This window comes from Lethenteron reissneri, chromosome 54 (assembly GCF_015708825.2).
Source record: "Lethenteron reissneri isolate LAM-NWPU_2019-01 chromosome 54, ASM1570882v1, whole genome shotgun sequence".
In the NCBI taxonomy this organism is placed as follows: domain Eukaryota; kingdom Metazoa; phylum Chordata; class Hyperoartia; order Petromyzontiformes; family Petromyzontidae; genus Lethenteron; species Lethenteron reissneri.
The window spans coordinates 7,008,531-7,024,099 of NC_083832.1; the positions used below are offsets into that span (position 1 = coordinate 7,008,531).

Consider the following 15,569-nt stretch of genomic DNA (forward strand, 5'->3'; position numbering starts at 1 on the left):
GTGAAAATGAAATGTTGTTTGTGTGTGCGCAATGACGATATTGCGTAATTCCCCATCGTTAAGCCAAAAAAAGCCTCGCCGATTCTTAACTCAGTCTCTGTAGGCTCTTGCATTGGGATGTTTAGGCCAAATGCCCGTCAATGGGTGTGTTTCGTATCATGTGGATAGGAAGCCGGAGTGACCGGAGAAAACCCAGCACGCGCATTGGAGAACAGTCCACACTGCCTGGGCCACACAGCCCTCATGCCGACAATGTCTGGCAAAGATACAGTGGGTCACCCATCCAAGTATTGAACCAGGCTGGCTTCTGAGATGTGGCGAGCTCACACAGACATATAAACGCGTGCACCGTTCCCCACTGCTGCGTTTGAAAAAAATTGCGACCGTTCATGTATTCGGCTCGTCACCGCTGGGTTTTTTCTCTCGCCAGAATTTGTTCGACACGTATGATTGCGTTCACATCTTCGTCTTTTAAAGCGAACCGATGGACACTTTCAGGCATCATTTTCGACGGTTCAATGGGGGCACAGAGCCGCGTGCACTCGCTGCACAGAAGCAGCCATTCTCGCGCCGTTTGACAGTGATCTTCCTCTTCTTGGTTCTTTCGGTAAAGTCACGTAGAAGGGAAATAATAAAATAATAAAAATAAACATAATAAAATACAATTCTCACGACGTTTCGGCCACAACGCAAGCAGCCGTCCTCAGGTTAAGAACAGGTCTGTCGGAAAGACAGCGTCTGAATGAGCACCACCAAGCTTGGCAACGTATATTTAAGCTGGGTTGGAGGGGGAAGGGCGCCTTGATCTTCCCGTCCGAAGCGGGCGTTCAAGTGCGTGGCGTGCCGTAGTGGTGGAAGTTGCAATGCGGCCACCGCCATTCAAACGCAGTCCCCCGTGCATTTCGCGCACCGCTTTGCCGAATGGACGTTTCGTAGGCGGTAAACAGACGAGAAACCGGTTAGCCCGCCGCACCATCTACCATCGCTCAGGGCACAGCGCTCGCTGCTGCGCATCGCCGGTGTCAGCGATGGGGACGTGCGCGCGACCGCGCCGTCCGTGTGTATCTCTCGTTGCGTGAAAAAACTTTAAAGGAAATACGTGGACGCACAGGCGAACAAAAAAATACACCGCACCCAAAACAAAGGGAGCATTGAAAATGATTTTGAAACTTGATATCCCCTGCATTCCACCCCGCGGGCTTTTTAACTTCCTACGTAAAAAACAAACGGACGAGATTTATTGCTAAGCAGTGCCTGATGTGGAAAAAAATTCTCGAGCAAAATGACAGCCATGCTGTTGGGGACAGGGGGGGGGGGAGAAAAAAACTCCAACACAACGTTTTGGGTAGTGCTTCTTCAATGCAAGGGAAGGGTGGCCACAACACGCAGAGCAGATAAGGGTCATTATTCAAGGGGCGCCACAGTGTCGAGATGCTAACTACCTCGCCTGGTATACAGGAGGTCGTGGGTTGGATCCCGACCCTGACGCTGCCTGTTTATTTGGAGTTTGCGTGTCTCTCTCCCCGTGGAGATGTGGTTTTTTTCCAGGTCCTCCGGTTTTTCTCTCCACAGGTAGAGACGTGCGTTTACAGTATGTGTCTGCTATTATTTTACACGCAATAAGCCACTTCGTTGAGCTGTCATTTGTGTCCAGGTCATTACCTACTCGGGCTGATGGGGCAAAGTGCCGTTAGCGTGCACCTACAAAGAGCGGCACGGCGCATGAGCGGGTGGTGTGGTCAACACCACGCAGGTCAGCCTTTGTCTCCTCAGTGCCATTTACACGCTGCAAGAAGGATCATTTGAGGCTGACTCAACCTAGGGGAGGCCCAATGTCAAATGGAGATAAACTCTTCACTGACGTTAGCCATGGCGGGGAATCGAACTCGAGTGGCCGGGTTCACAGCGTAGGTGATCCCCCAATGCCAACGCTACCCACATACACATACCTAATGTCTGCTTGATTTTATGCCTACGACTTTGCTGTGCACTCGCTGTATTTCTCTCTGCTCTTCTGCAGAACTAGCTTCAAGCGTATGTTTTTTTTCAAAGGGTCACAAATGAATTGTCTATACAAGTAAATCCTTGTATAATTTGCTCACACGGCCCCATCAAGCTGATTTTGTGCATTATAAACGTGCGTTTCGATCATGTAGCGCACACCAACCATGAGTTTTGAAATTAGCTCTTTAAAATGTTACGTTTTTACCCAAAGATGAAAAAATTAATGCATCAGCTCTGTCCATCTATCTGTAAAATCCGCAATTTTGTACAACCTAAAACGTAAGTTTTCGGAGCCAATACTATGATCTAAATATGTTTTAGAGTTAGGTCACGTTGTAGGTTTTTTGTTGTTGCAAAAAATATCGTAATAACCCTCCACCACCCGACAAGATTGCCACGCTAACAAAGATTGTATTTATACTTTGCCGATGCATTGGTTAACTTCTGACCGATAAATCTCCTCACTGATGGCTTAAGAATTTTCTATGACTGAATTTACCATCAATATGCGACGTTTTCGCTCAGACTGCTTTGAGCATCAGAGGGTAGTAGTGAAAGCGTGACAGAATCCAGGCATATGCCTTTTATTTCTTGTTATGCCATGTAATGTGATAAATAAAAAGTGAATTCAGACAATCATAACCTACCAAACCCATGGATGAGCAAATAAACATATCAACATTTAACAAATAAGCACAGACATGCACATAAGGCACAACAGATGGTCCCCGCTTCTTCGATGATATCCAGAGTTATATCATCGGGTCCAGGAGCTTTTCCTTCATACATACTGATAAGGGCAGCCAGCAGTGGATCGAGCATAACTCATGATGATGATGAACAGAGAATATACACACACATGCACCTTGCTGTGGATGTATCCGTTTCACTGCGGGGAGAACATTACTCTCATCGTCCCCCTTTGCAAAAATAACTTACAGCAATGCTAAATCATACTTATTGTTTTCATCCGTGAGAATAAAACAAACTTTAATGAGCGAAACTCTTTCGGGTAAAAGGGCTCCGCGGAGTTGGGGGTGGCCATTTGAACTGTCAAGGAGAATGTTTCTCGAGAAATCCTTCTAATGTGTCTGGCTGTGTGCTCGCAGGAAGCTGTAAACTGAGATTAACGGACCGAGCTGGTCCACGTCGGCCAATTTTACATTCCGTCCAGAATGGCAGCATTCCGCGCAGACTACACGAATCCGCATGCCCTAAGACTACGAGCCCCTGTGCAGCCTACTCAGGATCATGGGGCAAGTGCTGTTAGCGAGTACCTATGAAGAGCGGCACGGCGCACGAGCGGGTGGTGTGGTCATCGCCACGCCCGGCCGCATTTGTCTCCACACAGTGCTGTTTACACGCTGCAACAGGAATCATTTGAGGCTGAGTCAACCTAGGGGAGAAACCAAGGCCAAATGGAGATAAACTCTCCACTGATGTTAGCCATGGCGGGGAATTAAACTCGAATAGCCTGATTCATAGCATAGGGCTTTCCACTATGCCAACGCTACGCACATATACAGAGACCCCCCCACCCAACCCCGTATAACCTTAACATAATTTTGGGGAAAGTGCTGTTAGTGAGCACCTATGAAGGCCGGTATGAAACAAGAGGGGGTGGGTGGCCAGCACCATGCTTGGCCGCCTTTGTCTCCCGAGTGGCGATGCTTACACATGGCAACAATCGCCATTCGCCAGGAAGTGGCGGTGATGCCACCACGGCGCTTGTGCCAGGCTACGTGCACATTAAGGCCACGCACAACCATATGGCTGCATGCTCACGCATGCTTTCCTTCCCCTGTTTCTCGCTCTCTCTACGGCCATTCTTGCACGCCGTTTCGGACCAGTGCAAAGAGACCGGGAAGAGTTACTTATCAATTCTCTACGGCAGACATTGCTTGCTGTGGTATTGATGGAAGAGTGGATGGATGCAGTGTTTTCTAAGATGAGAAAAAAACCCAAAAACCCACTCGCGAGCGTATTCAGGTATAGGGGCATCAGGGTGCGACTTACGCTCTCCCATTCATACGTTTTACAATGTTAGATTTCATTCACAAATACAAGTGCGCAGACAGAAGTGGAAAAAATTAACCCGTAAAAACAAAGTTTTTCACTATAAATCCTTTATATGCGTGGCGGCTAGAGTCCTCTCGTCCTCTGGCTTGAGATGGCTGCCACCTATGGGTCAGATGATTGCCTGCCACCATTAAGCAATTGGTAATTAAAAATTAAAAAAATTTTTCCTAAAAAGTGTAAAATTTTGGGAAAAAAATTTCACGAAAATAAATTGTCACGCACAACGAGTCTGTGTGGAAAATGTCAGCTCGATTGGATCACGGGAAGTGGGTTAAAAAACGACCGAAAGATTTGCACGGTCGTAAGCGCGCAAGCAAGCAAGCAAGTGAACTTAATATAAAGGATTTTTTAAAAAGCCATACATGTCCGACAAAATATTTGAGGGGTGAAGTGGTGACGCAGTGTTTTCGTGCAATGCAGCGTTGCACCCAGTGAACTGGAAATTGGATTCCCAGCCAGTAGGCCACGATGTCTGTCAATGTATTTATCCACAGTAAGGATCGCTAACAGCGGGAGTAATGATAGCGTTGGAGAAGTTAATACATTATAAACATGCGGTTTTAAAGCAAAAGTTGGGGGTTCACCATTTAATACAGTAGGTGTGTGCGCGTGCCACGTTTTCAACTCTGATTTAAAAATTTGATTTGACAACTGTGAATTTGCAAGTGTAATTTTTCTTTGTAGAATGTTTATTATTGCTGGTTTTTTTCCCCCTGTATTACTTTGCTGTTTTCTCCAAGTTTCTGAACGATTGTTTCATGTACGGACGATTGTTTACCATTGCAACTCACGTCTCTATTGGGACGTCTGGCAGAAACATTACCCAAGCTGCAGGGTGCACAGCATTCGTTGGCACGTGTCATGGATATTAGGAAGCCACTGGAGCTATGCACTTTTGAAATCTAGATTGAAAACTCATTTCTTTAGAACTGCTTTTTGTGTTTAGTTTGTTATCCTTCCCCCACACCTCCAATTAGCACAGTGGACTACATAAGCTGTGAAAGAATTTCAACATACATACGTTATATCTACCCCTGTAACTTCCTCTGTAATATTCCATAATTGCTGACCCTAGTTTAGACTGGAGACCTGTGAAAAAGAGCTTCCACAACTCCGAGGGTTTTTCCAGCTTCATTCCAATGACTACGTCTGTGTGTGAGCATCCAGGCTGCGTTGGCTGGGTCATGTAGCCCGCATGCCCAGCCACTGCATGCCTAAACAGCTTTTGTTCGGCCGGATCGAGGGGGCGTAACGGGGGCGTAATGGGCGCGGCACGGGCTAGAGAAGAGATGGAGTGATGTGGTACAGGAGGATGGGGAGCTGCGTGGACTTGCCGATGACTGGTACCAGCGGTGTCAAGATCGGCCTCAGTGGAGGAGGCTCGTGAAGGACGCTACTGGGCAGTTGGAGGCAGTTGCCCTCCGACAACAACGGAGGGCGGAGGAGCGACGCTCACAACAACGAGCGGAGCGCCGGGTGGCTAAAGTACAGCAAGTTGGCACAGTAGTCAGTCGACCTGGGCATCTGGGTCTGCCCCGTGCACAAGCGTCGTGGTGAATGTCACCACCACTTAGTGGCGAATGGCGGTTGTTGTTGTTGTAGGCATTCATGCTTACAAAATACATTTATTTTTTCGGGGGGGGGGGCGGGTGTCGACAATTTTTGGAAACCTGTTGGGTCAACTTTTTACCCCCAAATCTGAAGGTGGGGGGTCCACACTTGTTTGTTTCAGGCCGTCTGAAAGGCTCTTTTAATCTAGTTGACGGACAAACGGAATGGCGGCCTTTTATAATGGACTAGCTTTATACTATCTGGCTTCGCCCGAGACTTGGATTCTTGTCTTGGATTAAGACGCGGCCTACGCGGAGGGTTGGGGGGGGGGATGCGTGACGTCAGCAGGCACACTGCGTGACGCTGCCGCATGCGGGTGACATCACAGATGTGACGTCACAGCTCACTTGCCGTGCAAAATATATCCATTATTGCGCCCCCCCCCAGAAAAAAATCTAAAGTCGAATTTTATACTTTTTGCATTGTGTACAGTCTGAAAACTACTCACATGCCAAATTCCAAGTCTGATGCATGTCGGGAAGTATGCCAAACATTTCGAACCGACACACACATTCACAACTTTCCCTTCTATAGAAATAGATAGGCTTGCCCCAATAGTCTTGACAGAATATTGGGGCAAGTGCTGTTAGCGATGAGCAGCACCTATGAAGGCCGGCACGGCACACGAGAGGGTGGGTGGCCAGCACCACGGCCGGCCGCCTTTGTCTCCCCATTGGCGATGTTTACAAACCACGCCAGGTACTCATTTGAGGCTGTCGACCTAGGGGAGGCCCAAGACTGGTTCAGATAATCATCACCGGTGGAGGCCGTCAGAAGGAACTAAACTCGGCTCGTAGCACAGGGCACTAACAGCGGCACTACCGCTCCCCACATGCACAGCGCACGGCGTGATGAGCGACACACACACACAACACGGGCAACACACGAGAAAAAAAGGACTGACATCACCTGCTCATGATTATTAATGAGGGGGGTTCTCAATGCGGAGTGACGTCATCCGCGCATGTTTGTTAATGAGGGGCGGGTCCATGTGGAGGACATTACCTGTTCATGATTATTAATGAGGGGGGCTGGTCGACGTGGAGTGCCGTCACGCGCGCCAAGAACATCCCTGGGTGATTATAGTAGGTAATATGCATCGCACGGGCAGTGAACGGAGGAGTGAATGACCACTCATTACGATTGACATTTACTACTCCCGTCAACCTGCCTCTTATGAGAAGGGCTGGGGACACCTTTCCTATTATTTGCGACGTTTTTTTTTGCCTTGAGGTTAAGTCGCACGTCAAAGTCATTTTGTTATCCGCGGTTTATCCGGGGATCTTGCCAGACAATTTTTTCTGGCATGCACTTTTCATAGACACATGTGGAATTCATCGGCAAATTTGTCCTACTTTCCGCATATTTTTATTGCATGGAGTGGAGTAAATTTGCGGATAACATCGCGGATAATAGAATCCACGTCAATCATCCCCCACATCAATGTGGATAGCGTTTTGAGTATCACGTGTAAAAGGTTATATTTATTCGTGCAAAAATGGGATTTGCCATTTATTTTAACTCAATGAAGCAATAGCTTCAGTAAGGTGTGGATATGCCCAACAGTTAAAAGCTGCACTGGTGGGCCGTATAGCTAAGACAAGATGCACCTCTATGGAAGCAGCGCATCCTCTTGTATGTATGTTGAACTTCTTTCGCACCGTACGTAGCCAACCAGTGCTAATCGGGGCTCTTGCAGGGCTAGGAGCCAACCTCTGGGTGCGGGACACACGCACGCATAGGCAACGTGCTCATCCACGCTTACAATTCATCATCAGTTTGTAATCTTATTAAATTGGACATTTAGAGAACGTCAATTTGAAGTGGGTGCCTCAATTGCTCTGCTGCACTTACGTACCACCGCACCGCCGAGCGATAGGCGACGGCGCTGAATAAACAATTAGAGCGGTGGTGTCAACGCGTCGAACGGGACCTGACATAAGCAAAATGAACCAAACGACGGACGAAAAAATGTAATCTGCATCCTGTTGCCTCGTGACAAAAACAACGATGGGAATTGCAAATTGAAGCTAAATCGCTGGACCGATTTAGCGAAGATGTCAACACCGCACACAGGACGCCACGCACGAATTAACAAATGTCTCTGTCTCTATGGGGAGCAACTGCTTGCAGACTAAGCTGGGATTAAATATTCGGGGTCCTTACATGAACGAGCCACAAACCCTGCCTGCCTGCCCCTTGTGCACGTTATAGGTGTCCACACTGGGTGCCTGATAACAACCGACCTGGGTGCAGGCGACTGCATCACACAGGCGTGTCCTCAACGCCCTCGTCCGACCTCGCAGTCGACACAGATAGGCGGCGAGGCAAACCCGCGTGACCCGCCGAGGTGGTGCGCCCAGAGGGACGGGGCCGAGTGCTTGCTGGGTTGACTGGGTTCGCTGTCAGGGTGAAACGGGTTCATGCCGAGAGCAACCGGGTGCACAGCCAGTGAAACATATCAGCACTGCTTCCCCCTCCCACCTCCTCGCTCTCCCCTCCCCACGACCGCTGCCTTGCCTCCTACCCACCCCTCACTCCCCCAACACTACAAAGCCACTCGCTCACCACGAACGCCTCCTCCTCCTCCAACCCCCCCATCCACCCGTCAAATCCCCCATATCCTTCCACAAGAGGCACTCTCAATCCCAACCGCACCACCCTCCCCGCCCGTCCCCGCAGCTCCACCGAGTCGCTGATCCCCATTCCTTTCCACCTACTATGATGTCGCGCAGGACAGGAGGGGCATTGGCGGTACAGCAGCGGGTGACGGTCCGAAATTGCTCGCACTCGGGCTGGCGATGCGAATGCATGACCCAAACAAACCCACCCGACCCGCTCGCCCACCCCGTCGTAAAAAAAAGTGCAATTGTTTCTTTACGTTGAAATCGCGGCTTCTGTCCGTCCGTCCGTCCGCGCGCACGCCTGCCCGTCTTTGCACATGGATTTAAGGCGGCCGAATTGTCGAGGTTCGTTTTTTGTTGTTGTTGCTGCTGCTTCGTTGCAAGAGCGAACGTGTGAGCTCTCGTCAGATCGAAGGGGTGAGGGGGATTGTCTACGCGGGCGAGCGATAAATGGCCCGCTATTTTTGTATCAAATGCGAACGAGACCATGGGTTGGTGTGACTCACGCAAGGGCACAATGAAGCACTGGCTAAAAACAAAGGTGATGGTAGTCGTTATATAAATCCACACATTTACTAGAAAACTCCATTGTCCATTGCCCTTGAAATGTTGTCTCTCTTCAAGTAAATTGAACACAGCAAAGGCGCACACTCGTGGGGCCACAGGCATATCCGTCGGCTCCCCTCTGCATCATCTTCGTAAAATTGGTTTCGCCTCGTTTGTTGACTCATGGTCACGATGTGAGTCTCACAAGGGAGGTCAGAAACCTTGGTGTTCAGTTTGACCAGTAATTGTCCTTTGAGGCACATATATGCATCGCTTCCTGTCACCTGCTGACTTTGAGAAACTGATCCATGCTTTTGTGTTATCCCGGACTCGACTACTGCAACGCCTCACTTCTCAGGATACCAAGCAAAGTAGTGGGCAGACTCCAGCTTCTTCAGAATGCAACTGCTCGAGTGCATAAACATACACCATTCCGTGAGCACATTACACCAGGTCCTCTTAGCCCTTCACTGGCTACCGGTCAAATTCCGAGTGGATTTTAAGATACTGCTATTAACCTATAAGGTTTTAAGAGGGCTCAGCCCATATTACTTGCAGGAACTAATGCATTTATATATTCCTTCAAAGTCCTTAAGATCTCCTGATTTCCAACTGCTCAGCTCTCCCAGGTCTAGGTTGCTCTCTTTTGGCGATCATGCTTTTGTTAGAGTGGCACCCAAGCTATGTTCGGAACGCCTAGCCACTTGAAATCAGGAAATCAGAGTCGGCAGATATATTTAACCTTATTGGTTCTTTCGGTAAAGTCACGTAGAATGGAAATAATAAAATAATAAAAATTAAACATAATTAAATAATTCTCACGACGTTTCGGCCACAACGCAAGCAGCCGTCCTCAGGTGAAGAACAGGTCTGTCGAGAAGACAGAGTCTGAATGCTTTATTTTTAAATATATCTCGATTTAAAGCTTTCGTGACTGCAGGGATTCATATTCTTAGTTCTTTCGGTAAAGTCACGTAGAAGGGAAATAATAAAATAATACAAATATAAAACAATAAAAATGCTCACGTTTCGACTGCAACACAAGCAATCATCATCAGGTGTGAAATCCACAGCAAGAACATTTCAAATTTTCTTGCTGTGGATTTCACACCTTGCTTCTACCTGACTTTACCGAAAGAACCAAGAAAACGTAATACATGTTAAGGCAACTTTGATCTTTATGGCAATGACAATGGTGAGGAATAGAATGATAACACTTTAGTTTACATTTGTACACTATCTTTCATGTGGACCTATGATGGGATGCCAATGCAGTGAGATGTCAATGGTTAAACAAAGCAACATATTCGTTATTTGGTGATGAATGTGTTGTTTGTATGTTGACGTTCTTTTGCACCGTACGTAACCAACCGTGCTGATTGGAGGTGTGGGGGAAGGACAACAAACTTAACACAAAAATCAGTTCTAAAGAAGAGTTTTTGCTTATTCGCTGATAGAGAATTATGACTGACCGACTTCCTGATAAAAATTAAAATCATGTTTTCGAAGCTTTCAATTCTTAAAATATATTTGGCATAAGTTTCAAAAAGAAAATCAGATTCCAAAGTTTCAGATTTTTAAAAATAACTATGGATATTTTTTTGGATTTTCGCATCGCTTACATTATGTACTACATGAAATAGTCTCTGTGCTAACAACAGTGACGTCACACAACGCCACGTGACATCGTTTTGCCCTGAAAAGGACGTGAGTGACGTCGTGGAAGTGATGTCATAGAAGTGACATCACTTCCGGTGACGTGTTTTTGTATCAACCCGAAACAAGAACAACATTCATATTGTCCACAATGTCTCATCTAGACGACATTATTTGGATTAAACCGACAATCGTGAACACATCCCAAATTATAAATACATGTATAGAAGAGCTTTTGAAGAGAGTTCTCTGAAAACAAACATCAAGTTGGCACACCCAAAAATTATGGCGTGGAGGTTGATTGGTTTTACTCATAGGGCAGGGTTGGCCTAACCGTCTACATTTCTTTAAATCCTGTGCTAAATGATTACACACATACGATCCCTACAAACATTGAACGGAAGAAATCGCCTCCGGCGGAATGCCATGCTAAAGGGGCTAGAAAACACGCAGAGCCCACAATAGGTTATTCATTAAAGCTAGGGAGCACATGGCTACAATTTTGCGTTTAAAAACGGGAATGTGCATAGCATAAAACCGCGTGAAAGTCAGTGGTCTGTTTTGTTGGGTTTTTTTGCCCTTTGACACACTCGGCATGTAATGACTCCTCAATCAAACGGCAGTCGCTTGCCTCAAAGCAGCGCACACATAGGCGCGATGTCCTCACAGCTCCTTTTACACGCCCCGGCTGCCTCCGTACAGTGCGCCCGCTGGGTTTTATTTGAGCCACGCTTCTTCCATCGCGCCGGCCATCGTTTTAATGAGGCAAGCGCACGACTCCGAGACACGGGACGGCACAGCGGCTGCGTCTCATGTCTCTGCGAGCCAACGGCCAGTTGCGACAGGCCTTCGTGAATTGTACAACGCAGTGGGGGGGGGGAAATACGATACCACGGTGCCAGTTTACACATAAAACTCCAGCAAGGGGGAGTCAAAATAAGATGTTACTGCAGCATATGGCTCACAGGAAAAGGGCATGACTCAACGCCAGCCTCTGTATATTTACCAGCTAGCCACTTTCCTATGCCACTCACTCCTTTAACAGGGCCCCAAGGAAGGTCAATCATATTTGTACAATACGTCCAATGAGATTGTTCTCATTAGCGCTGAACGGAAGGTGAAATGTAATTGAACACATTTACGATGGAACGGTGTGCTCGGCTGTGCAGGAAACAGGATTGTGTGCTTAAGCAATCACGGCGTCTGTTGCTTTATTTATTGAATGCATTCATACACAACGAGCTGTGTACAGCAGGAGGCTCTTACGCCCTCCAGTGGGAAACGTGAACACTGCAAAGTGAAAAACGATGTCGGGGTTATAGACATGGAACGATACACTCTCACCCACCACTACTATCATACCCATCAACCCATAAGGTTTAGCCGGATTCTTGTACAGGGAAATTGAGTTTTCAGGTCCATGCGGTGTACGGCCGTTTCAATATGGGGAAACATAAAACATTGTCTGTTTGTGTTTCTCCCTTGTGATGGGACTTTGTAGGATGAACGTTGACATTTATAAGGGCACGGGGTGACCAATACGGTCTGAATTGGTCTGTGATAAGGTAGGCACTGAAAAGGGGTTGACAGGTATGCTACTAGCGTATGAATTGTTTCTATTTGAGGTCATAATTTGATTCCCAAATTTGAACAGTCTAATATTCAATGTGTATCGTTTGTATGAATCATCATCACCAACCATCTACTGCTGGATGTAGGCCTCCCCAAGCCGTTGCCATCTCTCATGAACGTGCACATTAATAATTGTTTTTGTATTGTCCGTATTAAATTACAGACAATATTTTGTTTGTAATCTTTTTTTACTGTTTCATGCTCGTAAAGTATTGTCTTTAATCTTTCCATCTCATATTGGTGTCTCGTTTGTACTGTAACTCTCGTTTTTTTTTTTATATATCTCGTATATTCGGTCTGATTTGTCCTGTTTGTAATGTCTGTCTAATTTTGTCCTGTTTGTTGCCTCATTCATTCCATTCCATTGCCCAAAGCAAACATTTCCAGAAATTGAAAATGATGCATTCCTACATAATTCAATTCATCTATCATACCGGGAAAATACGAATTTATTTTAATCAAATAACTGTTAAGTGCCTACTCGCTTTCTTCTTGCGCAGCATATTTGGGGTCTGTAGCATGTGCAGGGCAGCAATACGGGGCTGAGTGATTAAAGTACCTTTTGAGGATCCACTTTTGATGACTAAATGTGAGTGAGTGCTTCTTAGTTAAGGAGAAACAGACTGTACGAGCTGGTACATCCCCCGTTTAAAACGTTATTTGTTTAACATTTGAATACATTATGGGACTGCTTCTCCCGTAATATAATTACCAAGAAAACTAAGGAATATGTATTTGAAATAGAGAACAGATGGCAATTTACTGCTCCGTCTACAGGTCCAATGCTCAAAATGTCAGCATAATGTATTTTTTTCTTTCTTACAAGATATAGTTATTGATTTGCACGGAACAAATTTTTTTGTTTGTTTCCAATTTCCGCAGTTGCTTTATTGAGTCTCAGGATTTCCCTGCTGAATTACGTGGATCCTAATTAAATGTCTGGCCTCTGTGTGTCAGGCAAAGCGGGACTCTTCAAGAGGTGGCTGGTGGGCCACATCTGGCCCGCAAAGGTTCTGAGAGTGGCCGTTGAAGAAAAGCCGACAGAGAGATATGGTCTTCTTGGTTCTTTCGGTAAAGTCACGTAGAAGGGAAGTAATAAAATAATAAAAATAAAACATAATAAAACAATTCTCACGACGTTTCGGCCACAACGCAAGCAGCCGTCCTCAGGTGAAAACCAGGTCCGTCGAGGCGACAGAGTCTGAATGAAACAGCACACGGGCTTAGAGCATATATATAAGCTGGGCGCATTGACAAAGGAATTTGCATATCAACAGGAATTTAGCATATTTATGGGAAATGCAGGAATGTAATTAGTACTGCATATGCATGTGCATTATGCAGGATTAACAGCATCAAAGGGAGCTGCAGTTACTGCTGCTGCAGCAGTTGCTGCTGCTGCAGTTTCTGCTGCTGCTGCAGTTGCTGCTGCTGCTGCAGTTGCTGCTGCTGCTGCACTTGCTGCTGCTGCTGCACTTGCTGCTGCTGCTGCACTGATTAAACACAAGATCCAGGTCCGATTCAACACAGTACATAAAATCCGTGATCTGGTCCCGTCTGTAAAAGATGTGGTTCCAGACATACAGTACCCTGGCGTCTACAAACTAAGTTGCCTCTGTGGTAGCAGTTACATTGGAGAAACCAAACGACATGTCTCGGACCGCATCCGTGAACATAAGGCAGACCTGAAACACGGTAGGACAAACACCTCAGCCGTGGCAGATCACTGTTACAATTCAGTGGGCTCACATGACATTGACTTCTCCAAGACAGAGGTTCTCTGCAAGCCATCTGGCTATCATGAGAGATTCGTTCATGAGGCGATCCACATATACAAACACAGAGACAATTTCAACCGAGAAGATGGATTCTGGCTTAGCAATCATTGGAAGGACGTAATAAACCATTTCGGATCTTAACTGATTGTGTTCACGTTAACGGTGACTTTCAGACCGCGTTCCACTCACTGGCATGGTGCAGTGTGCAGAGTAATGTATGGTGTCGTAATTGTACAGTAAACATATAGCAGTATGATACACATTAGGGTGGGTAGAATAATACATAGTGTTATATTAAAATGGATAAGGCAGCAACTGCAGCAGCAGCAGCAAGTGCAGCAGCAGCAGCAAGTGCAGCAGCAGCAGCAAGTGCAGCAGCAGCAAGTGCAGCAGCAGCAACTGCAGCAGCAGCAGCAACTGCAGCAGCAGCAGAAACTGCAGCAGCAGCAACTGCTGCAGCAGCAGTAACTGCAGCTCCCTTTGATGCTGTTAATCCTGCATAATGCACATGCATATGCAGTACTAATTACATTCCTGCATTTCCCATAAATATGCTAAATTCCTGTTGATATGCAAATTCCTTTGTCAATGCGCCCAGCTTATATATATGCTCTAAGCCCGTGTGCTGTTTCATTCAGACTCTGTCGCCTCGACGGACCTGGTTTTCACCTGAGGACGGCTGCTTGCGTTGTGGCCGAAACGTCGTGAGAATTGTTTTATTATGTTTTATTTTTATTATTTTATTACTTCCCTTCTACGTGACTTTACCGAAAGAACCAAGAAGATGAATCCCTGCAGTCACGAAAGCTTTAAATCGAAATAAAAGAGAGATATGGCTCACAGAGACAAAAAGTTGCATGGATTAGTGAGATGAAAGAGATGATAAATAACAGAGAGAAACGATGGAAACTGTCGTCAAGAGATTAAGATTAGAAAGATGAAACAGTGACTGAAGGAAAATATCAGTGAGAGAAAAGGCGAAGTCTAAACACTGGGAGTCGTGACACATAGTCTCACATATGTCAATACATATGATGTGTCATGCAAAAAAAAAATATGAACAATCCTGATGTAAGCATGGTCAAGGTTCCATACCTGCTCCGCCAAGCAGCCTGTCCAACACAGGAGGCCATGTAGTGAAGACTGGCATCATGTCTGGGAGATTCCACAGGGTGTAAACTGTAACAACACCAAGCAAAGGCAAATATCCCCATTTAGCATCGTAGAATGTTGGAGAAACTGTCGTTAGCGAGCACCTACCAAGGCCATGAAGGGACACAAGTGGGTGGTGTGGCCAGTAACACAGACTTCGTCTCCCCAGTACTGTACTAATGTCCACCTCTGAATTGAGTGAAGGTGGCCGGGTGGCTCAAGAGATTATAGTGCTGAGCTGGCACGACTGAGATCATGGGTTAGGATCCAGGGCAGCCATCCTTTATTAAATTGGCTTCTCACGTGCGTCGAGCTGATGGTCTCAGTCTGGTGAACAATCATTTCACACAAAAAAAAGATCACGTGGAATTTTGTTCTGCACTTCATTTTAATAAATTCCAGCTCAGAGCATTAACAAGTATAACCCGTAAAAACAAAGTTTTTCACTATAAATCCTTTATATGCGTGGCGGCTAGAGTCCTCTCGT

At 46.3% G+C, this 15,569-nt stretch overlaps 1 protein-coding gene across 1 annotated transcript in view; it reads right to left on the minus strand.

The window, feature by feature from the left end:
• EIF2D (eukaryotic translation initiation factor 2D) overlaps positions 1-15,569 on the minus strand; it is a 39,780-nt gene that overhangs the window by 18,812 nt on the left and 5,399 nt on the right. Inside the window, exon 3 of the mRNA XM_061574055.1 lies at positions 15,026-15,109. Within this exon, the coding sequence (XP_061430039.1) occupies positions 15,026-15,109 (84 nt within the window). The remainder of the gene's footprint in view (positions 1-15,025; positions 15,110-15,569) is intronic.